This window comes from Vulpes lagopus, chromosome 8 (assembly GCF_018345385.1).
Source record: "Vulpes lagopus strain Blue_001 chromosome 8, ASM1834538v1, whole genome shotgun sequence".
In the NCBI taxonomy this organism is placed as follows: domain Eukaryota; kingdom Metazoa; phylum Chordata; class Mammalia; order Carnivora; family Canidae; genus Vulpes; species Vulpes lagopus.
In genome coordinates, this window is record NC_054831.1 from 87,355,793 (window position 1) to 87,381,287 (window position 25,495).

At 40.8% G+C, this 25,495-nt stretch overlaps 1 protein-coding gene across 10 annotated transcripts in view; it reads left to right on the forward strand.

Annotated features, from left to right (window-relative positions):
- The window catches only part of ARHGAP26 (Rho GTPase activating protein 26), a 423,002-nt gene that overhangs the window by 328,803 nt on the left and 68,704 nt on the right, over window positions 1–25,495 (forward strand). For all 10 annotated transcript variants that reach the window (XR_005989292.1, XR_005989291.1, XR_005989293.1 and 7 more), the window contains 2 exons: window positions 2,499–2,637; window positions 17,770–17,923. Coding sequence is in view for 7 of the 10 variants with exons in the window: in XM_041765130.1 (XP_041621064.1) it covers window positions 2,499–2,637; window positions 17,770–17,923 (293 nt within the window). In the remaining 3 variants the exon portion in view is untranslated. The remainder of the gene's footprint in view (window positions 1–2,498; window positions 2,638–17,769; window positions 17,924–25,495) is intronic.

The window sequence follows — 25,495 nt, forward strand, 5'->3', positions numbered from 1 at the left end:
GTGCCATGAGGTGGTCACCTGGAAGAGCCTTGCAGCTCAGCATTGTGTGGGGAACACAGTAAGGGAGGGGAGAAAGCCTCTTAGAGGCTGTTGTCTGTGAGCTCGACATGACCATAGTTTCTCTTTGCTTCCCTTGCAGCATGCAGAAGGCTGCACATATGCCTAGCACCAGTACTTATTTTTTGGGGGTGCCAGCTCCTCTGGAAGCCAGGACATTCTGCTGTTTTTGCTTTAAGGGCCCTTCTCTTCTCAACCCCTCGCCCCAGTTGAACTCAGCTATGTTGTGATTCAGTTTATTTTGTTGAAAATTCAGTCCCCTAGGGAAACTATGATAATGCTGTTTTCAGACAGCTGTGTTTGGGAGCGAGACTGACTTAACCAGCTGGCTGGCATCATTGGAGCCCAAGGACCTGCCAGCCCATGGAGAGCAGCTGTTTTGGCTGAAATTCTCATCATTCTTATGACTTCGCTTTCTATATATCAGCTTCAGAGTTCTGCTTTTAAATGCACACACAAAGGATAGAGGGGCCTTTGAATACAGTGTGGTATGTCTAATGTGACCCATAGATGAAGGAAGTTGCCCACGGAGTTCATTTCCAGTTAGGAAAAGAGGGACAAAACTTGGGATGCCAGACACGAGGGAGTGGAGGCCTAGCACAAGTCTGAATTCATTTTCAGACATTTTCGGCTAGGGATGGCTGAGAGTGCTATACTTGAGGGCAGAGGCAGGGGGCTGCTAAGAGCCACCTTTCTCTTGTTACTCATGATTGTTGAGAAAGAGGAAATCCAGACTTGCTCCAGAGTGAGACATTATAATGAGCAGATCAATAAATATTGATATCTTAAACAGAATCATGTTTAAGATTTTTCAAAGAAAGAAATGTTGAAATATAATGTTAGATGTATAAGGTACAAAACTGTGTAGATTATGTAATCTCAATTAGGGAAAATGGTTTTTTTTTTTTTGGAATTAAATGAGGTAACTCCTATAAAGCCCTTAATCTGGTACCTGGCATGGCAAACACTCTGTAAATCACAGCTACTGGATGCAAACTCTCCCAACCACAGGGAATGTGTTTCCCTCGTGCAGTGTGATAATCCAGAGTCATTAGTATGAAGTAAATCCTCAAAAGGTCTTTCCTGATTAAATGAATTAGTATTATCATTTTATATGCATTTGAAAAGAAATCTAGGGGCACCTGGATGGCTCAGTCAGTTGAACATGCAACTCTTGGTTTCAGTTCAGGTCATGCCCTCAGGGTCCTGGGATCCAGCCCCATGTTATGCTCCATGTTCACTGAGGAGTCTGCTTGAGATTTTCTCTCTCCCTCTCCCTCTGCCCCCACCCCACTCTCTCTCTCTCAAATAAATAAATAAATCTTTAAAAAAGAAATCAAGAAAATCTAGGGATATAGCTTTCTATGTTATCTATAATTATAAATTTAATTATGGCAGATAATCTCTCTGCCTGTTTCTCATTATAAATGGTGAGGACAGTACCCATTGCTCCAGGTCATTGAGAACTGAATGAGCCATAGGGTAAAAACACATGCAGTGACTAATCCCTAGGGAATTGACGTTGTGTGGTGGCAATGGTGATCATGGTAAGCCCCTGTAAGTGTAGCTGTTGTAATAATTATACTATACTTGTATCTGGTTTAAAAAAAAAAAAAAAAAGGAATTATCACAGTTTTTGTCTGTTGTTTTTGTTATTACCTAGGACTTGACTTTTTTTTTTTTTTAAGTAAAAACCTAAAAAAGTTCATTAAAAACTCAAATGCTTCTAGTGGTTGTCTCTAAGTACTGGAATTAGAAAGCTTTTCTCTTTTTTTTTCCTAATGCTTGTCTACATTTTCCAAATTGTCCATAGTATTGGTTACTTTTATCATCAACCTTTTTTTCCCCCTTTTAAATGAGAAAACGCTCAGCATCAAAGGCACCACAGAGCTGCTGAACTGGAAAGCAGGCTAAGTCATCTAAGGATGACTGAGGACTGGGAATTGGTGTCCTGCTCTGGGCTTGCTTCTTGGAATGTTATTTAAATGCAGTTTCCAATTCGAAGAAAGTTGCCAAGTGGTCATTAAGAACTGGTCAGTAGAACCAGTGGGAAAGTAAAGGGTTTTGATTAACTGGTTCTAGACAAAGGTAGTCAAAAAAACCTCCAAGCCCTATTAATAGACAATGGCTTGTATTTCATGAGGTCTATTCCCATTGTCACTGGAGAGAACAAGAGAGAGACGATCAATGAAAGTGACAGCAGAAAGGGCTAGAAATGGGAGTGAAGGGTTACCAAACTCCAAGATACACTTCCGAAAAAAAATGTTTAGTGTCCATTCTGAGAGATGTTTAAAAGGAAGTCCTGAGCTAATGCTGGTGGTCTTTTCGGGTCTTCTTGCTGATTCTTGGATGCCAAAAGGTTTCAGTTGTGCTGGTTGGGGCCTGTGCTTGTTCCCCCACTCACAGCAACATGTAACCCTTCTCTGAAACTTCACTTGCAGATATTTAACACCGTGCCTGATATGCCTCTCACCAATGCCCAGATGCACCTGTCCCGGAAGAAGAGCAGTGACTCCAAGCCACCTTCCTGCAGTGAGAGGCCTCTGACACTCTTCCACGCCATGCAGTCAGCAGAGAAACGTGAGTCCTACTGCCCAGGGCTAGGCAGGTGTTCAAGGGATGGCCCCCACCACCTCCCACCTGCTCAGGGTGGCACACTTGTGGCCTCTCTCTATCTGCTGCTGTCCTGTGTGTTCTTGAGGATGGTGTGTGTCTGTAACCTCCCCAGTTTCATTGCTGAGTAAGCCTGGTGAGACAGGAAGATTGAAAGGCCAGGGCCACTTGCTGTTAGGACTCTCTTTTCCGTATCTCCTTTGGGCAAACAGCTAAGCATTGTTTCCTCCTGTGGCATAGTCAGAGCTTGGCTCCAGTATTGCTGCTTTGGCCCCTCTTTTGTTAGCAGTTCCCACAGAACCCGTTTCTTTTTCTCTATTTGTCATTAAATGCTTATTAGTGAGAGTCACGTATCCCACTTGAATGTGACTCTGAGGCCAGGCCCTTTCTTTGCTCATCCTTCTAACTCCACCTCTCACAGAACCTTGGCATAGAGTGGACACTTAATAAATGTGTGAAATGAATGAATGAATGAATGAATGAATGAATGAATGAATGAATGAATGAGAGAATAACACTCTCTTTGTTCCAGACAGCAAGGATATCACCAGCGTTTTACTGAATCTTTTTTTCATGTCAGAACGGAGTTCTTTGTAGTATCAGGTGAATGGGCCCTAAAATATTCAGGCTTGTTTCAGCTTCTATAATAAGAGAGCTGAGTGGTGTAGTGTAGGAGTTGAGGGCTCAAGCTCTGCTTGGAGGCCTGTCAGACCAGGGTTCTCATGCCAGCAATACATGGGAAAGCCTTTTACCATCTCTCAGCCTCTGTTTGCTTATCTGTAAACTGGGGATAATAGTACCTGTCTCATAGGGATTTGTTAAGGAGTAAATAAAATTTTACATTTAAGTATCTGGCACAAGTCTTAGACTTGGCAAGGGCTGATAGCTGAGAGCTGCTGCCTGCTATTGTTACTAGTTATTGTTTAATGATGTTCAAATACTAAGGCTAGTTTTTTCATACAAATGACATTTGCACATTGCCTCGAGAGACTGGGAATGTAAAACTTGGACCTTATCTTGAAGGTGCTCACAACTGAGTGAGGGGAGTAGACAAGTGAATAGGTAACAGTAGGTCACCGTGATAACCTCCCCCAGACAGATGTGTCCATTCACAGAGGCTGCAGAACATGTGACGGTTGAGAGCATGCCCTGGCACCAGATTGCCTGGCTGCTAGTTCTGTGTATGCCATGCTCTGGCAGCACATGACATGGGCACATTACCTAGCATCTCAGGGCCTCACTCTCCTCTTCTGGAAGACATGGGTAATAGTTTCTACCTTATAGTGTTGTGGTATGGATTAGAGCACTTCACAGGGTACCTAGTGGAGAGTAAATGCCCAATAGATATAAGGGGGTGGTGGTGTTAACCTTTATGAGGTACAGTAAAGACACAGATCAGAAGGATGAATCACTTGGCCTTGAGGAGAAGAGAAAATGCATATGTGGATTGGCATCTTTTTATTTGTTACAAAACTTTTTTTTTTTTCAAAAAGCATTTTTTATCAGATAAGCATTTCTATCTGATATTTTTATATCAGAGGTAATGGCCTTCATTATTATTCTGAAAACAAATAATTGCTGCCCCCAAAACGGCACTGCATTTCAAGATGTCATACTATCCCATAAAATGGCTAGACCTTGGTAAATTTAGCACCATTTGGGTTGTTTCAGATATTTAGCTTTTATGAGTAAAGCTACTGTTATCATTGTAGCTAAATCTATTCACAGACTTGATCATTTCCTTAAGCTAAATTCCTGGAAGAATTTCTAGGTCAAAGGATATGCACAGTTTTAGGGCTTTGACCCCTATGGGGTTGAGTTCTCTTCAAATGATAGCCTATACTCCTTTTAAATATGTGGCTTGAGTCATTCTTAATTTGGTCTGCACATGACCTGGGCCCCTCTGAGTGTAGCAGGGAACACTTGGAACAGGACTGGTCTCACCCATATCTGTCATGAACAACATTGGGCTATGGGGTGATGTGTTTTTCACCTTGCCAGGAGAGCTGTGGCCACCTAATGTTTGGTGACACTTAGGTTGAAGCAGAAGCAGCTTTGGAATAGGTTTCAAAGCATATACATATTGTGCATGTAAGAAAGAAGAGAGAGAGATTAGGAGAAAATCAGTTAGTTCTTGAGCCAAGATTAATTTGATCACACAAGGTAGAGGTGAAAGGTATGCATGTGTGAGAACAGACACACCTAAGCTGCAGAACGAGCTGCCGATGTCTCTGTCTGCAGACAGTGGACAGAAGGATGGAAGACAGGAAGACAGGGACGCAACCTGTCTTCCCTTAAATGTTAGGAAATCCTCCCTGGAAACAGGACTGGAACTTCAGATATTTGAGGGGAGCTTATCTTTCGTCCCTTTCTCAGAGAAGAAACATTTTCATTGAAAAGTATGTAGGTGGGCATATACACATAGTCTTTTTATAGTTTGTTTTGGAAATCCCTTTTTTCTCAAGGAACTAGAATGATACCTAAGCTGACTTGGAAAGTACCATAGGAAGAGTGGGTGACTGGCCAGGAGCTGTAAGGTTCTGCTGGCACCCCACCCCAAGTTGTAACCAGCCACCTCTCATAGTTAGATGAGCAGGTAATAGCGCACTGTCATGTTTTCACACACTTAACTTTTCTCCTATCTTGACTGTGGATTAAGACAGAGGCTACTGGGCAGCCCTGGTGGCGCAGCGGTTTAGCGCCGCCTGCAGCCCGGGGTGTGATCCTGGAGACCCGGGATCAAGTCCCGCATCGGGCTTCCTGCATGGAGCCTGCTTCTCCCTCTGCCTGTGTCTCTGCCTCTCTCTCTCGCTCTCTCTGACTGAATAAATAAATAGATCTTAAAAAAAAAAAAAAAAAAAAAGACAGAGGCTACTTTATCAAAGCACTTCACCAAGTGTACTCCATAGAATGAAAGTATAAATAAATACTGCGGGTAATTTGTGGGTAAAAAAAATTTGTGTATTTCCATAGGATGATGTTTTTCAGTTTAAAGGAATTTTCAATACTTAGCTCAGTTACTTCCCAAACTTGAATCATTTACATAAATCTTCATTCATTCTTTGGCTCACAACCACATAACTCACACGCTGTTGTTTAATGCGTTTCTTTGAATTGATTTGCAAAAGCTCCAGTGTATAACATAGTTTCTAGTTTACAGGAGGCACTCGATACACATTTTTTAAATCAATCAATCACTCAATCGATCAATCTACACACCAATGAGATGATAGCACATCTATCCACGACGATCATTTTTAATACTGTGCTATGCTTGGTACTTATTAGAGATGATAAAATTAAGGTCTAGAAAGATGAAATTGTTTTACAGACTCCTATAACAGAAGTCAGTGGATTCAGAACAAGGTTTATCTGTCTGCAAACCTCCAGTCTTCCTACAACATTATGTTACCAATTCTTGACAGAATCTGAAAGAAAGCAGATTGTAGGAGGAACAGAGAGGAAAAAAGGAATATGAAAATTAATTTTACAGTGTGTTATATGTAGGAAACAAAGGAGAAGAATGTGGAATTTTGAATTTGAGTCATTGGGAGAAGCTTGACAGAATAAGTTTGAACTGCTGAGAATCTATGTAAGGTTTCCAAAGACTATTTAGAAGAGTGGTTCTAGATATATATCCTAAAAGTGAGCCTTGGAACCTAAATATAGTGTAAAAACGCCAGCAAAGGGAATATTGAGCTGGGAAAAGAAATTATCTTTCTGAGAATTTTTCTTATGATGTTTCTGGTCCTTTGAACATGCTGGCTAAAAGTCAACCTTCCCAGTTTGTCACAAAGTCTAGTACCAGCCATTTTATGGAAAACTTGTATCACTTCTGACCTCAGTAGCCTCAGTCATCTCCTTTGACTGTGGTTTTTGTGATATTAGTTATCCTGTTCTCATTAGCTATATGGAAAGAGAATTTCTTCTCTATAATATCAGATCATTCTCTCTTTACATGTTCAGCTATCATTGTTATGCACAGATATGTTCATCTGACATGATTCTTCTGAGTTTTTGAAGTAAATGTTCAGTCTAAGCTGGATTATTGAAATGGAGAAAAAATTAGTCTCTCACTTCTTTATATGGCCTCATCCTACTCAGTAAAATCTCTAATAACATGAATTTGATGGTCTCACCATATTATTCTTTAATACACATTAAAATAAATATGTAACCATTAAGATAAAGAATGTTCATCTGACATCTTAGGCCCCACCTGTGAAATGTATGCCATGGTTTAGAGTCCACAGATCTTGCTCTAAGTTTTTAGGTGACTCAGTTCCTTTCTCTTAATGTGAATATATGAACTCAAGTTTCTTTGGTCCAGAGTTGGGTTCAGATATTATCAGTTAGTTATCTCTTATGTCACTGTGGATGCATACTGTGTTCACCCATAATTTCCACGTTGTGCATTTTGGGTCCTGTGACACCTGTCAAGGTTTGATGTGAACTTAACTTTCTCCAGGTTCTTGCCACAGAGCAAATATGTTGCTAGAGGGATTGCTTTTGTGTGGACACACAAGTACATTTCCACATACCCCTCCTCTGCCTTCACACTTGGTGGATGATATTTTTCAGGACCTTATTTCCTCTTATTTCCATCTGCCCTATCTCTTTTGAGTTCTGTTGTGCTTTTTTCCTTACTGATGCACTTGAGTTGAGGATTTCCTCAGTGTTCTATGGGTTAGCCCTCTCTTCAGTCCCTGTTGAGATGCTTAATGGACCTAAAAACTCCCAGCCATAGCTCACTTGGGTGCTTCCATTGGGGGCATCCAGTTGTTAATGATCAACACACATTATTCTCCCCCTCTGCTGTGCCTCCGCTCTGTGCAGAAGCAGAGCCCATTCTTTTGTTGTTGACATGAATCTCTGCCACCACTCTTGGCCTCAGGTTGTCAGTCGCCTCCCTCTTTCTGGAGAGGAAGCTCCTGAGAGTCACCTTGGAGATTAATAGGCTTGGTCTTGTATCTTCGTGCCTGCACTTTGGGCTCATGGAAGCATATGGCATAATAGCTGATGCTCCTGGATGTGTGTCTTGTTTTCCAAAAGGGTTTTTCCTTCTGTGTAAAGAGATGAGTTGCATCCCAGGTACCTCCATAAGATTCCTCAGCTTTAATCTATGGGTAGTAGTGGAATCTTTTCCAAGGGGCATTTTCCCTTTCCCTAAAGGTAAAGACATCTTTATGATGACAGTGGTCTCATCCCAGAAGGAGGAGCTAGATGCTGTCTCCTGCTCTTTGCTGGTTGGGACTTTGGTCAGTCTCAAGGCATCATGTGATTCCGCACAGACAAATCAGTGTATGGTAGAAGTGGGGCTAGGAATGAGATGGAATCAGTCTCTGAGATTAAAACTTTGTGGAAAAGAAGAAAGGAATTTATGGGGGGAAATACAGAGTTTAAAAAGCATCACAGCAACAAATGCAATTTGGAATATGCTGAATATTTTAGTGAGGAGGGGACTCAATATCCAAGTTGTATATAGCTGGTTAAGAAATGCTCAACCAGCTATATACAAGGGCAAACATTATATGGTCTCATTCATTTGGGGAATATAAAAAATAGTGAAAGGGAATAAAGGGGAAAGGAGAAAAAATGAGTGGGCAATACCAGAAAGGGAGACAGAACATGAGAGACTCCTAACTATGGGAAACGAACAAGGGGTGGTAGAAAGGGAGGTGGGCGGGGGTTGGGGGTAACTGGGTGACAAGCACTGAGGGGGGCACTTGATGGGATGAGCTTTGGGTGTTATTCTATATGTTGGCAAATTGAACACCAATAAAAATTAATTAATTAATTAATAATAAATGCTTTCTCAAAGGTAGAATTTTGAGTAAGATGCTAAAGGAAATGAGTCATAGTCTCATCCAAAAGACAGAAGGGTATTGGTGATGCCCCTCAGAAGGAACATGGAATAGTCTTAGTATGAGTAACAGAAGGTAGCGCTTGTCTCTAGAACCGAAGATTGTGGAAAGATCTGTTTCCAAATTGTACTTCTTCCGTAGAAATCAATTTTTTGTTAATGTATGTTTAACATATATGGCTCCATAATTTATCAAGTGGTTTCTCATGCTAAGCACTGTGCATAGCAACTACTCCCTTAATTTTCATAATTACATGACATTGGTTCTGTCCCCATTTGGAACCATGGAAAAAAATAAAAATTCATATTAAATAATGTACTCAGGATCACACAGCAACAAAGTAGATTTGAACCCAGTTGTTTTGACCTCATAGCTGTACTATTAGCCAATGATTACTCTGCCTTCTGATTTCAACTTGTGGGGTTGTTCTCAAGAGATGTGGTTCTGTGTGCTTTTGTGACCTAGCTTGCAAAGCCAACCTTAATTCTAAGGGAAAATGTTTCCAGTTGTGCTCATGTACCTGGAACTTAAGTTTTCATTGAGCTAAGAGCTGCCTGTAAAGAGACAGGGGTCAGGGGGCTGATGTGGAATGATAGATGAATGCATTGAGAAAGAACCTCGAGACCAAATTAGATCTGAACCTCATTCAGTAAGAACAGCAATAAAAATTAAAATTATTGTACCTCACCTAACATGCCAAGCAGCCTAAACACATTATCTTCATTCTCACACCTTACCATCACTCAGTGAGGTGGGTTCTCACTATCTCTATTTCACAGACAAGTAGAGTCAGGATCTAGAGGTTAAGTAGTCACACAATTGGTGAAGGGCTGGGAAGGAATTTGTACCCAGGTGATGTCCCTCCCCCATGCCACGTTGTGTCCAAAAGGGTGCCTTTGTCAGTTCTTCAGCCACGGAAGTGAAAATCTTGTTAGACTGACTTACAGAAGCAATAAAAGCCATCTGTCCTAGTGTCCAGTGGTGCCATGGGGGCACTTGAACCATCTTCAATGGCTTCCTCAATATGCACACCAGCAGGCAGCAGCCCCTCCAAATCTAGCACCAGGTGTGTAGAGAGCATTATGCATTCAGTAGTACCTTTAATTTGCTGGTCCAAGATAGTCACTCTCATTTATGATCACCTCAAAACAGATGGAACAGGGTTTTTCAACTATGCTGCCAGATGAATGGTAGCAAGGGAAATTCCGTTTCATCTCCAAGTTGCTACACAGATACAACGTATAGCAGAAATGAGAGTGGGATATCTATTTGAAAGGGACTGACATAGAAGCTGTACTTTTTCCTACTACAACTGTAGGAGGTAGAGCCAAAAGGATTAGAGGGGACCAGCAACCAGGTTTTGTGCCTTTTAAAGTTCTTCCAAGAGGGGCCTCTGGGTGGCTCAGTTGGTTAAGCATCCCACTCTTGATCTCAGCTCAGGTCTTGATCTCAGAGTTGTGAGTTCAAGCCCCATGATGGGCACCATGCTGGACATTTCTACATGGAGCCTGCTTTAAAAAAAAAAAAAATTAAGTTCTAGAGATTACAAGGTAACCTTTATCACTGATTTTTGTCTCACAGTTTTAGTACTTATACCAAAGTGTTGAAACATGTTTCTTGGAACAGTAGTTCTTAGACTTAGTATGCATTTGAATCATGTAAGGAGCTTGTTAAAAAATACAAATGCCTGGTTTCCTCCTTCTCCCTGGTACATTCTGAATCAGGAGGTCTTGACTTGAGCTCAGGCATCTGTATTTTTTTTTTTGTTTTATTTAAATTCAATTTGCCAACATACAGCATAACACCTGCTCATCTCATTGTCTTTTTTTTTTTTTTAAGATTTTTTTATTTATTTGAAAGAGAGAGAGAGAGCCCGGGGGAAAGGCAGAGGGAAAGAGAGAGACTCTCTCTCAAGCCAACTCTGCACTGAGCATGGAGCTGGATATGGAACTCAATCTCGCAACCCTGAGATCATGACCTGTGCCAAAATCAAGAGTCAGATGCTTAACCAACTGAGCTACCCAGGAACCCTGGCATCTGTATTTTTAAAAACACTCTGATGATGCTGATGCTAGGTTAAGTGAGAGACACACAGGCTTGGGGAGAAGGGGCAAACAGTCAAGATTGTTCATTTCTGTCACTACCAGAATATCTCTCACAACTCTGATGAGGTTTGTGGCAACCTGGTGTGGTAGTTGAAAGCAGAGGTTCTATACTCAGACTGCATTGTTTCAGTGCTATCTCTCACCTAGCAACCCTGAGACCTGGAGTGCATTACTTTCCCTTTCTCAACCTCCATTTGCTCATCTGTAAAATTGATCACTAGTAACAGCTTCCTTGGAGGGCAGTTAGCATGAGTAAGTGAGCTAGTGCAGGTGCATGTCAAGTATTTGTTACTGGCCCTAGAACATAGTAAGCACCTAATTAATGTTAGCTACAATTGTGATGATTATCATGAGACTCTAGTTTTATATTACATTTCACTAAGGAAATAGTCCCCCTCTGGATCCTGCAGATTCCAAAGAAGAGGCCCATATATAGGGGAAATGCAGTGTCACCCTGGCCCCAGACAGCCCCAGAAAGCTGATTTGATGCTTGAATTCAGCTACATCAGCAGCTGGGATGAGTTATACAGCATTGGTGGAGCTGTGGGATGGGAAGAGATTCTTGGGCTCTGTTTTACATGGATCATGCTACCTAGTTGCTGGAATTATAAGCTCGCAGTAATTTGTTTAGTTCATTTAATTCATCCTGGACTCTCTCCCAGACAGACCCAGTAAGAGGTTAAGAATTCAGTTCATATACTTCTCATTTCAATCCTCCTTGTTGAAAAATAACTGGGACTTCATACTATTATTCAAAGGCTTATATAATGCCTTTCTCCGAGCACTCAAAGTTGCAGCATGGCCTGTTCTTAGGTTTTGCTTCTGCAGCTCCTGGGTGCTGTGGACACACCTGTTGTGTTGTTTCAGCAGGTGACACCTTTGTCCACCTGGATTCTTACTGTCGCGTGGACTCTAAGGTGTACTGTGGCTCTTGGCTTAATTATGCTTAGTTACCATGTATAGCTGAAAACCACAAAGTTGATGTGGCCATTTAAGAAATGATGCCCTGGAAACCTAATGGCAAGAAAAAAGTTCAAGGTAGATCATTAATGAAAAAAAGCATGTTACGGTCTTATGTGTCTGGCTTTATCACTGAGCTAACAAAGCAGGTAACTCAATATTAGTTATGGTGTTATACCATTTTGTTAAAAGAAAATATATGTATATTTCTATGTATAGAAAAACAACTGGACATTTACACAAAATACATATAGAATATATATATGCTTTCCTGTACTTTCTAAATTAGAGAAGACTGCATGTTTATTATGTATTGACTAATTTTTACATTATTAAAAGCAAACTACCTACCCACATATTTTGCTTACTATCTCAAGCCCATTTTGCAGTGACAGTATAAAAATAAGTAAATATATAATTTTTTTTCTAATGAGCAATAATATAAGCAGTCTCACTTACCTGGGAACCAGAGATTGAAGGACGAACATCCCTACTCCAAAGAAAGTTCTCAGCTGGGAAAAAAGGCTATGTCATAAATAGTAGAGTGTCTATATAACTCTGATCATTCAACTCCCCGTTCAGCCATTATGCAGAGGATCATTTCTACATTGTGGTTTTTGAAATGGTGTTGTTTCAGGGGTGGGCTTCTCCATTGTACCTCCATGCCTCTTTCCTGTGAATTGTTTCAATCCTGCCAAACACTGTGTTTCCCCCCCTTTTCCCTTGAAAACACTGTTTCAAACACTGCCAGCTGCAGTGTTTCCCCCCCTTTTCCCTTGAAATCCAGTTTTATTGACATTTTTTCTCTTTGCAGAGAGAAGGGTTATTATGAGCACCATGAGTAGGAAATAAGTCAGTCACTCCACATAGGAGCAAAATTGGTAGTTTTTGTTGAAGACAACCTGCCACAAGTTGTAATATCAAGTAGTATGTCCTATGGTCAAAACAACAGATTGACCACATTTTTTACGTATCAATTCACTCTTTAGTCCATCCTTGCCCAAACTTTTTTTTTTTGAAGACTTGGTTTTGAAACATTGCCCAAACTGTTTTTATGTGCCCAAGCACATTGCACAAACTGCTTTTTAAGATTATTTTTATCATAGGGACTGACACTGGGTCAACATGAAATCATACCACCTCAGATTTTAGTGTGGCTTGGCATGCCACTATTACCAGGAACAAAAAACTACAGAAGAAGAAAATTGCTTCAGAAAGTCTGATTCCAAGCGTCTCATGTACTTGGGTGTTTCCCTGTGATGGTAAACTCAGAAATTGCTGTGCACTCATCATTTTTTATTGCAAAATTCATTAAGCTGCCATACTATTATCATCCTATCTTGTCAGGATGATACATTACAGACTTCATTGCAAAACTTTAATAAGCAGGAGAAAGTACACCTCTCTTCCTACCATAGCAAGGGAAAGCCTCTGGGTGTTTTGCTTGTGTTTGAATATTTTTTTGTCCAAAGCCAGTGTCTTTGCAGAACTTCCACCAGTCTGGTAACTCCCTTTCCTCCTTGTTTGATCATGTAAAGAGTGTGTTTCCTCCTTAGAGCTCTGTGAGGTATCATGAGCTGCTATTAAAGAATATTTCTCTTCTCTCTTTTTGACAGCTAGTCTCAGACACCATGGAAAAATGATGTTAGCCCGTATTCTGATGGGCATCCATGTGTGGTGAAAACCTCCCCCAAAGTGACGTGGCAAGTCTGTGTTTCCTATTTATCCTCCCACTCTGTGTGTTCAGCGGGCCCGAGTGTTGAGGCTTGCCGAGACACGTGAATTTGGTTTGGTTCTACATGTGCATTCCTGGTCCCATCTCTGGGTTCTGTGATAACCAGAGACCCTCCCTACCTTTTGTATGGAGGGGGTTTGGGGAACGGGAGAGATTGAATTTGAGAGAGCAGGAGTCACTTGGCAAATATGGAAAGTGAAGTTGCTTAGCTCCCAGATTTCCATGGCAACCCCCAGAACAAGGACAATATCACCAAAATTATTCTGTGGCTTTCTTTTTTTAGTTGCAGTGATTTGGTTGCATAGTCATATTTTTCCACTCCTGATTTGTACAGAAAACACAGACTCTGCCCACTGTAACCATTACTTTGGTTTCAAGGACATTAGTGGTCCCTCTCTGAAGCACCTGGAAAATTCAGTCACTCGGAACTGTCTCTTTCTGTGCTAGTAGAATACATTTTGATTGTTCATTGTCACCTTATATTTCTTGTTTATCTTGTAACCATCCGTGAAGCTTTAGTGTGCATTAAGCATGGGCCAAGTGCCAGGAACATGTGACTGCTGCCCACCTCACAGGTCACCGTAACAGATGCCTGAGGTGTTCTGTATGGGTATGTGTCCCTGCCCGGAGTAGCTTCCATTTCTCAGCACTAGGACCACATCTGCTTTATCACTCTTCATAGAAACTATGTTCATGAAAACATTCGGCGCTCACCCAGACATGTTTACATTTGGGGGCAGGGATTTATTTTATCATTTCTTTGCTTCTGAGCTCTCGCCTTCTGTGACTAAAACGAAGAGAGATTCTTGTTGACAAACATTTTTGAAGAAGGCAAGCATCCCCACTGACCATCCAGTTTAGGAATACTCCCGCGTTGTAGGCATTCTTTCTCTTTTGGTCATTTAAATGGTTCTCCGTGATCCTTTTGCTTTGACTCATAACTGTTGTTGTTTTTCTTTTTCAGTCGCCTAGCCTATAATTTCCTTTTCTTCAGCAATATAATTGTCATCAGTTTCTCTTATACCTTCTAATGAGGATGCCAGAGCTGGTTTGAATCATCAGTGTCTCGAAGAAGTCCAGGTCTGGTATCGGAACAATTTGGTTAATTAATTTTTTTTTAAAACTAGTCTTTTAGGCTGCCTGTTCTCATTATGTTTTTCTTTTTGGGAGAGTACTCAGTTGCCCACCTGACAAAGATCCCCCTATTTGGAGTGACATTACTGAATTGTGTTCTCTTTTTTTTCTTGACTCATGCCAAATGCTTTAGAATATGTTTTGGTATAGTTTGCCATACCAGTAAAACATTTGACTTGCTGTTAATTTTACTCTCTGCCTCTTCTCTGGAATGACTCTCACTGTCCTGCTCACCCTCAATAGGGATTGTCAGCATTTCAGCTCTGAAATCTATCCATCTAGAAGCTCTTGGTATCACTGTCTGAAGTCTCACGTCCAATAAAATGGTAGTGGTCTTACAGTCTGAGAGTGCCAGGTTTTTGGATTTCCTTGTCATATGGCCCACTGAGGCATGTCAGTAAAGATTCTGATTCTTTAGATGCATATTTGGCTATTTTGACTACAATACTGTGAAGTTTTATGATTAAGTTTTTTTGTGTATTTTCATCTTGAAAAAAGGACTCCTTTCCTTGATCTTTTGCTTCTGTTATCATTTTGTTAAAGGTTTTGCCATATGTTTAAGGCCCTCAATACCTAAAATATAAGTCAAAATAGAATTTCAAAAAGGATTTATTTCCCCAAAAAGAATTCTAGTGACCTTCATTGAGTGAAATACTAAAAATCCTTGATTTCAATTTAGGGGTAGCCACCCATTTAATTTTTATGGCTTTTCTAGCCCAGACAGAGTTGGGTTCTCATTGTCCAACCAGTCCTCGTTCTCGTGTGGGTTCATTTCAGACAAATGTCAGTTTCCACATGCAGCAGTCTTCCGGGCTTATTAGCTCATGGAGGATGCAGTCTGTACTACTGTAACAGAAGATACGTTCTCAAAAAATTTATCTAAGTCCCAATTATAGAATCAGATTCTTATATGAGATTAGAAAAACATCTTTATCTAATTTTTTTCAGTTGTGATTTCAAAGTTTTATCTGTCCAATGTTCAATCTTAGGTTGCTCCTAATCTACCAGGGAAAGTAGACATATGAACAAATAAGTATGTGCAAGTTACTAATAAATATTATATCTGAATAAAATACCTATGAATTAGTGTAGGGAGGTTCACTGTCTAGGAATGTGTTTGGTACTCAGTAGGCAATCAATAAGCATTCATCAAGTAGATGAAAATTGAAGAAACTTTCATCTCAGAAACCCTTTTTCTAAAGGATAGTAAGGCAGGAAAAAAGTCCCAATAATATTTTAGAAAAACTAATATATTTTTAGCAAGGTATTGTTTTTAATTTATAGAATCATAGCCCTCTTAAGGGCACCTAAATAGACTCACAGGAGAAATATGAGCTCTGGTTATACTCTTAAGTTTCCTGTGAATTCAGAGAATTACATCATGCAAAGTTGGCCCCAAACTAGAATTATGAAACTAAAAAAAAAAAAAAAAAAAAAAAAAAAACCTATTTGTCTCTCCTTCCCTGTGAAGCCAGAAGTTGTCTCCATTAAACCCCAGAGAAGTATCATGTTTTGTGCCCTTTTCTATATGGTGGTCTTGGGCTTCTCAGTCTTTTTCAGAAATCTTGACATGAGTATTTTGTGCAAAGGAAAGTTTCACTTTTACTAATTCATACTGATAAGTGGCATATCATTTTCTCAGTGATCCCCAAATTATGTAATTTTAGAGTCGTTTTTCTTCCTGATAGCAAGTTCCCATTCAAAGGCCCTGTTAGTCCTCCTACATATTGGCGCATTGTAATTTTTTTGGTTTCTCTTTCTTTGTTGTTGTTTCTGTTTGGAACTTAAGCTCTTGAAATGTGAATAGTTCTAAATCTCAGGAATCAAGTGAATAATCTACTTTTTTCAAAATCTGCTTAAAGTTCAGAAATCTCCCAATAGCCTCTTGGATTTTTTGACCCTTCTATGGGGTTTTAAACATGGCATTAGGATTTTACCAAGATATTAGGAGTGTTTGTGTGTTTGTGTTTGTAATTAAATGTAAAGATTACTCTAACATCATCTCATGAGTGTGATAAATTTTTATGCCCATGACTAGTGCTAATGGAAAAGTATTTTTTATCATGTCACCATCTTTATTGCCTGAAGAGACCTGAGTTCAAATGTCAGCCTCTAAACCACTCTGTCAGTGAGTCCAGTCTGTCTTCTTAGGGACATGGTATGCCTCTGGCTCGTTTCAAAGGTCCAATGGAGATTAACCCATGTAGGCTGTTTCCTGATAAGTGAACTGATTGTCCAGAGCGTTCGCTGATTTCATTAAGGTATATCTATAATGCATGTGGGACGGGAAGAACATTCTAAGTCTCTGATATTTTGCTACAGCAGTGGTGCCTGTGCCATTTAGCTAAATTATCCTAAAAATGTTTTCTTCAGCACGTGGTTCCAAGTTTTTAAAGATGGGAAGAAACTAAGTTCTTGTCTTTGAACAGTGTTCTGAAGTTTACAGAATGCATTCTTGCATATGATCCCACTTGATATTCATGAACTCCTTGAGCTGTGCAAGGCAGTTCTCATTCTCCCCATTTTATAGATGCATTATACAAGAAAGAGTGAAAATTGCTTGAGGCCACTGAGCCAGGCAGGGGTGGAGCCTTTAAAAGAACTCAGGTTTCCTCCCTCCCGGCTTAGTAATACTCTCCAAACACTAATATGACTGCATGGACCATGGACTTGGTTTTTTATGTGCAGACTACTCTGTACCCTTACAGATCTATTAATCAAAGAATTAATGTGAAGCTAGACATCAAATATAGGGAGCTTGAGGCAACCCAGGAGGGTTTGTGTTGGCAGTGGTCAGGAATGTAGACTGCAGAGTCCTAAGGATGTTAATGGCCAAGTAGTAAGTATTTTATAGTGAGGTGCTATAGAATTGGAGGTAGGACATGGCCCTGGCAATTAAGACCATATTGGGGGCAGGAATCTTAGAATAAAAGATGAATGTCACAGAAACCAAGAGGATCTGGTTGAACAGAAGTGCGCAATGAAGGCTGCTCTGTGTTCTGCTCAGCTACCAGTCAAAAGTTGACCCACAATTTATGGTGCAGTGATAAGGCCACTCAGGAAAATGGCTGGTCTGTTCTATCAGGCTGAGCAGAGCGAGGTTTGCTCCACACTCGCAAGTCACCTATTCCCCTTCCTTTCCTCATTTCCCACCTGTAAATCTTATCTTTTCCTATGTCTTCTTCATAGCTTTGTGAGATCTCAATCCAGTCTCACTACTGGTAGGTTTTTGTACATGTCAAAACAAACTATCTTGATGAAATAAAAGTAATATGGGACTTGTGGCCTTGTTTTTCCCCAGAGGAACAAAGAAACAGCATCATCAATTCCAGTTTGGAATCTGTCGTCTCATCAAATGCAAATAGCATCCTTAATTCCAGCAGCAGCTTACAGCCCAACATGAACTCCAGTGACCCGGACCTGGATGTGCTCAAACCTGCCCGGCCCAAATCACTGTAAGTATGATGTCCGGCTGCTTGCCACAGGTGGCCCTTGCTCAGCAATCCTGCCCTGGATTGGTGCTCTGGCCCCATCTGATTTTGAGCATTGTCCCGTGAACATGATTTTAACCTTCTTCCTAAATGTGGAGCTTGGCTAGTTTGTTGTAGATTTTTTTTAAGCATCATCATCTCAGAGGGGAATCATTATTCTTAACATACTGCTTCTTAGCCTTGATGATGTTTGATTTACCATCCTGCTGAGATGGCTTTGGTGATGGCTATTGATTGTGCTGGCTGCTGGGCATGAAAAGTGATTTCTTTTAGTTATATAAAACATCCAGGCACTGTAGTAACTCAGTAGATCAGTAGCCAAGTCTGTTTCCACTCATTTATGTTGTCTTGGTTTCCTTTCTCCCTGATGATGTGAAATATGTCCAGTGCTACCTCAGTGTCCACTTCTAGAAAGAAGAGCCCTCCAGTAGCCCTTTGAGTCCTCAGATCCTCAGACCCTTAGCATGACTGTGATCACATATCAGGGACTATAAAAGAGAAGAACCTTTATTGCTTCACCCTTGGGTGGTAAACACCCATAGCTGAAACAGGCAGTTTTGGGGCTGCTTGTCCTGTCTTCCACAGAAACTAGTTCTACTGTGCTAGGGCCAGAAAGTCCTCCCTTGTGGTTTCCTCCCACACTGCTTAGCATGCTTCTTCAGACCACCACATAAATCTTGTCAACTAGAGCCTTTGCAGAAAGTATGTGAGGCCATGACCAGAACAGCTGGGCTCTCAGGCTACGGTTGTATAAGACTCAGAAGGAACAGAGTTGACTTTGCCTTTTTCTAGTGAAAATAGGTCAGGGTTCAGCCACAGATAGCCTTCAGGGCAGTTGTGCCTGGTGAGACACCAGCATAGCAGAACCTTTCCCTGCCTGTCTCCATGCCCTGCTTGCATGGTCGCACCCTCCCATTCTATCTCTGTAAGATATTTACAGATCTGCAAAATGGGACCAGAGACTAAGGGGTATTCAGGGGGAAAAGACTCTAAAATGGACTTAAGGAGTACTTCTACTGCAAATGAAACAGTAGCATAAGATGAAATCATCTGCTGGGAAAACTTATGGGCTCAGCTTATGGGCAATGAGACTTTGTCAAGCACTCTTATACCTGCTTTCCTCGACTTGAAGGAGATTCTGATTTCTTTTTTTTTTTCTCTCTTTTTAATCTCTCTTTTAATCCCCCATTTTGTTTAAACTTCTGTACCTGTCAGTTACTCATGTTATTTGTTGCTCAGCATGAGCAGGGTTGAATTTCTAGCCCAGGTTGCTTACTGTCCCCTGATCTTAGCCAGCAGTACCTTTAGTGGTCTTTAATCTTTGTTTTTAGCAGGTGGGAGCCCCCTGAGTCACCACTGAATACAGTATGTCTAAAGACGCTGCATAGGCAGCTAAGTGCTTAAGGGGGCAATGTCTTTTAAACAGGTCCTAGAGGAGGGAACTTGGGATTTTTATTTTTCAGTTGTCTAGATGTGATTTGCTTTACATAAAACACTGGAGGTCACTCTGCCCACACCATCCAAGGGACTGTTCCTTGCCTGCTACAGAATTTGGGGGCTTTCCCAGGAAAGGGAGAGTGATGCTAGAAATAATTGTACTTCGTTTGACTTTCAAGGAAAGTAAGAGGCAAGATTGTGGATGTTTCCAACAAGTCTGCTGTCCTTCCAGGCTGAGTGAATACCTGACTGGTATCTATGAATCTTGAGCTCAAAGATGTTCCTGAGGTGGAAGCAGTGCTAATATTGGCAATGACACCAGAAGTGGCCACGGTTCTAAGTGAGGGCCACACCAAAGACCCTGTAAGCTCTGTGGCAGGTTCACTGACGTTTCTGAAACCCAAGGCAGTGAATATCCAAGTTTGTGCTTCCCTCGTTTTTTCTGCCTGCAGTTTGCTTGAGTGTACAATGAACAGAAGTTAGGTAATCCTGGTGAATAGAAGCTACAGTACTGTCCTGGAGAAAACTAACTCGGAGAAGTCTGACAGCATAATATGCCATGGTGATTGGGCTCAGTCACAACCAGCAGAGATGACTGGGGTCTCAACCTCAGTTCTGGACCCTTTCATTCCCTCTGTGAGTGTTCATTTCGAAGTATACAGAGATCCTTGAATGGGAACACTTAATGATGCAGATGAAAACAGAAAACAAAGAGGGTGGGGGATTACCATTACTTTATTAATTAGGCATAAGGTGGGGAACAAGTCACCAGAAACTCTTCGTTCTTCTTTTTTTTTCATTCATTTGTTTTTCATTGTTTTCATAATGACTGGAACGGTCATTATGACCATGTAACAGTCATAATGAAAGGAACATGCTTTGTGACTCAGCATCCTTTGGTTACTTTAGAGACCATATTTTGCTGTCTCATTGGTAAATCTTTCCTAATTCTCCAAGGAGATCAGGGCCGTCTTATTATTTGTGTAGGCATAACACTAAATTAGGCATCAAAATTAGAGATGCACCCTTCTGACCATGGCAGGGCAAAGCTGCAGGGTTTATGTCTTTAGCAGATCCTTAGCTAGACTTCCTAAAGTATAGCCATCTCTCTTGAAGATCAAAGGACGCTTGGTAAGTCAGGACCAAAGTCCAGGTAGTCTAAAATTGTCAGCAAATATTGCTGACCTGTTTTGTGCCCAGACCTATACTAAGCTATTGGGTAAATGAGAACAGGAAGATTCCTGGCCTTGCCAAGAGTTTACACTCTGGCTAAGGAGGAAGGACAGTGGTATATGGCAGTGCTAAATGGGATTTATACCTCATAAGTGGTTTTAGAGTTCACCAACTGTTAACTGATCATGTTGAGTACATGCACCAGTCAGAGTATTGGAACAAGTGGATAGATAAAATGTGAAGTTGGTGTTAGGTAAGATTATACAGATTAATATGGATGGATGGATGAAGCTCATTGCAGGTAAGGGGAATGAGGATGGAGAAAAACAGCCTATGGGCATGTATGTTGGTAGAGGAGGAACTTCCATCCTCCCCTACCACTACCACCAAAAAATAATAATAATAAACCAACCTTTGTATATTTATTTATTTAATTTATTTAAGCAGTCTCTATACCCATTGTGTGGCTTGAATTCACAACCTCAAGATCAAGAGCTGCATGCTTCACCAACTGAGCCAGCTAGGTGCCGCCCACCCTTTTTTAAAGCATAAACCAACCTTTTGTGCTGGAACAATTAGACATCCATATGCAAAAAAAAAAAAAAAAAAAATCTAGATAAAGATTTGACACCTTTCAAAATATTAACTCGAAATGGATTATAGACTGAAATGTAAAATGCAAAACTGAAATTTCTAGAAGACCATCTAGAGAAAGAAAATTTAGGTGACCTTGGGTTTGGCAATGACTACGTACATAACCCATGAAAGAAAAACTTTGTAAATTGAACTTCATTTAGGTTAAAAAATTACGCTCTATGAAAGACACTATTAAGAGAAAGAAAAGCCAAACCCAGAATAGGAGAAAATATTTACAAAACACAATCTGATAAAAGATCAGTGTCCAAAACATCCAAAGAACTCTTAAAATTCAGTAATATGTAAACAATAGAATTAAAAACTGGTCAAAAGATCTGGGCAGACACCTTACCAAGTAAGACATTAAGATGCAAATCAGCCTATGAAATGATGCTCAACATCTTATGTGATTAGGGAATTGCAAATTAAAACAATGAGATCTCCCCATACACCTATTAGAATGCCTGAAATCAAAAACAGTGACACCACCAAGTGCTGTAAGGATGTGGAGCAACAGGAACCCTTATGCATTTCTGATGGGAGTGAAAAACGAGACACCCCTTTTGAAAGACAATTTGGCAGTTTCTTATAAAAATAAACATAGATTTCTCATACAACACAGTCCAGCAGACCTGCTCCTAGGTGTTCACGCAAATGAGTTGAAAACTTAAGGTCACACAAAAACCGGCCCACCAATATCTATAGCAGTTTTATTTGTTGTTGCCCAAACTTGGACACAAACAAGATGGATCAACAAACTGTGGTACCTCCAGACAATGGAACATAATCTGATGATAAGAAGAAGAAAACTATGAAGTCAGGAAAAGACCTGAATGAGGCTTGAGTTCAGATTAATAAGTGAAAGAAGGCACTGAAAATGCTGCAGTGTGTTATGATACCAACTGTGTGGCAATCTGGAAAGGACAAAACTATAGAGTCAGTAAAAAGATGAGTGGGCAGGAGGGGTGAATAGGTGGACACGGGATTTTTAGGGCAATGATACTATTCTGTATGATACTGTAATAGTAGATACCAGTTGTATCTTTGATAAGCATTTGTCAAAACCTGGAAAACCAATGGAACACAGAGTGAGCCCTAATATAACTAATGTTATTAGTTAATGTAACTAATATTACTAATAAATGTACCTTACTAATGAAAAATGTTAATTACAGGGGAATTTAGGCAGTAGGGAGAGGTTATATGGAAACTCTGAGTTATTTTTTGCATTTATTCTGTTACTTTGAGCACTTTTTCTGTACACCTAGAGGTGCAATAAAAAATTGGGTCTATTAATACATTTTTAAAAAAAATCTAAATTTCTAACTTCTTTTGAAAAGTTAGAAGATTTAGCCACCCGAAATTCATGTGTTACTTAGTAACAGATGATGTTCTCCATGGTAGCTATCTTCTCACAACTGGCCTGCGGTACTTTGTATCTCCTAGCTATAGGCCTGTGATAGGTAAAATAGGCCAAAGAAGCTTTGCAGCACCCATGAAGAGGTGAAGTCCTTGGATCTAGGCTGGCCTTTATCCTCTGCCTTAATTTGGCCCATAGAATGTGATACAAATGATACCACGTGTAACATCCAAGCCCAGGCCACCAAGGCCTTGCAGTTTCCCGTCGTATCTTCCTGGAATCCAGCCACCATGTAAAAAGTCCAGTCTAGCCTCCTTTAGCATGCAAGACCATTGGAGAGAGAAGTCCAGCTGTCTCAGCCATGCCCAACCCCAGGCCACCAGACTGTTGAATGCAGCCATGTGAGTGAGTCTGGGAAGGATTGATAGTAAAGCTGCCATTCAAACCACAGATGAATGAGAAATAATACATCGTGTTTTTTGAAACCACTGAGTATGGATTAGTTGATTCAGCAATAGTTAAATGACACAGGCCTCTGTTTTTGTGACCTCAGAGTCCTCAAACCACCTTGGGAGGGTGCCAGGTTGCCTGGGTAAGGTAGAAAGGTAGAAAAGGGTCTCACTCTTTTCTAGGGTAGAAAAGAGTGACAGCGTGGAGACTAGCCTGTCAATTTTCAGAATCTTCTTGGAAAGAAAATGACGCATAAGTGAGATTCTGAGAAGTTATGAAGCAAAACAAAACCCATAGTTACTGACTGAGGTAATCAGAAAGATAGCTCAGACACTGGCATAGAAAGCAGGAAAGCTGAGGTTTCACTTCTGGCATTGAGCTGGTGCCAGTGCTCAGTCCTGAGCATGCCCATCCCCCATTCCCAGTGCCAAAAGAAGTGGGACTGACCTGTCTCTAACCACGGAGGTGGTTCAAAGGGCGCTTACAAAGGGGTTATAGGGAAAGGAGAGAAAATGAGTGGGAAAAATCAGAGAGGGTGACAAAACACAAGAGACTCCTAACTCTGGGAAACGAACAAGGGGTAGTGGAAGGGGAGGTGGGCAGGGGGATGGGGTGACTGGGTGATGGGCACTGAGGGGGGCACTTGACAAGATGAGCACTGGGTGTTATACTATATGTTGGCAAATCGAACGCCAATAAAAAAAATACAAAAAAGAAAAAAAGACTGACAAAATAAAAGTCACTCTCTCCTCATAGTGACCAACGATGTTGGCCTTCTGCCACCACCTTTCTGGAAGATAGTGATTTTTAAGGAGGAAGTAAACAAATGCTAGGAAAGAAGTTAGGGGACATCCCGGTAGAGACATGAAATACTGCAGTAATTCCCTCAAGTTAAAAACTAGGTGAAAAACAAAAGTTTCTTCAGACTTCTGGGGTAGGGGTGGAGGGGCTTGTTAAAATGGAAAGCATGGTAGGAGGATGGAGGATGATTCCAGCCTTGAGAGGAACCCAAGCTTGGAGCTCTCCCTGCCTGAGTGGTCCCCACCCCTAAAAACCTAACTCACTGCCCAGTAGCCTTATAAATAAAACTAATTTTTCTTGTCCTTTCTGCTTAACACACACATCACACACGTATACACACACATACACACACACACACGCATTTCCAAGTTATTTCTGGTGACCTAAAAGATGTGTGCATGCCAAATGCCTTCAAATTGTGCCAGAGTCAACCGTCCTCTACCTCTTAGTGGCCAGTAAGGAGTGAGAGAACAGTCCCTGGAATTCAGAGGATAAACAAGGCCTGCTTCCAGGCAGCGTTGTTTCTCTGAAGTATTGTTGGCTTCTGATTCTGATTCAGCTGCTCTCAGATGAAATATGGGGAAAACTTGAGAGGTCTCTCCAAAATTTCACTTGTGTTTTACTTAATTTAGTCAACATTCATTCAACAAATACTGTTTGAACACTTTCTGTGGACTCGGCATAATCCCGAGTGCAGAAGGTCCAGGGATAAAGAATTGAGAGTGTCTTTTCTCCGTGGTTTTATGCCCTAGTGGAGACAGGAGGTAAATCAATGTGTATATATCAGCTGTTGTGATGGGAAGTTCTGCAGAGAAGACTTTAGATGAGAGGAAGTACTGATTTGGAGGGGAAGGAGGTGAGTTACTTTAGTTCCTCTACCTCAATTTGCCTATCTATAAAACAGGAATTATATCTGCTCAAAAAGGTATTGGGAAGATTAAATGAGATCATCTTTTGTTGTTTCATACGTTTAGCACTGTGAATAAGTTAATTTTATTTTGGAGGACCTCTTGTCCCCCCCCCCACCCTCTCTCTATTTTCCCTTTCTCTCCCTGTATCCCCTCAACCTTGGCATGTTTTTCTTTTGTGCAAAGAGACGTCCCAGGCTCTTCTCACCTTCCCCTCATGAGCTTCCCACCTGGAATCAGACAATCTGAGACTGAAGCTTTCAGTCCAATCATTGAGTTATCACTGAAAAGGAGGAACTTCTATAGGGGCAGATGCTGCCTTATATTAAACCAAGACCAGCTGGTGGGAGTTAGGCATGCCTGTTGCTAAACAGTTTGGAAACGTCCACATCCCACGGGGTTGAGCTATGTGTATAGCTGTTATTTACTGAGACCAAGTGAATCAGAAAATGAATATGCATTAATTGGTGATAATAAATGGCATAGTTTTTAAAGTAATTTTATCTCCTAAGTGCTATTTAATGTCAAAAGAGTTACACCCAAATAGGCAGCTATGCTTTTACTACAATGATCTTGGTTTGTCATTCTTTGGAATGCAGGGATTTGAAAGAGGAAGTTTTCCTCTATGTTTGAGTCACTTTTCTGTGGAGGAGGATCTTTCCTCTTAGAGGATTGTGATTCTCACCCACCTCCAAGGAGAAAAGGTCTCTTCTGATTGTTTTGCCTAAAAACTTGGTGGCATTCCTCACCTTGGGGAATCATTTGAAAGTA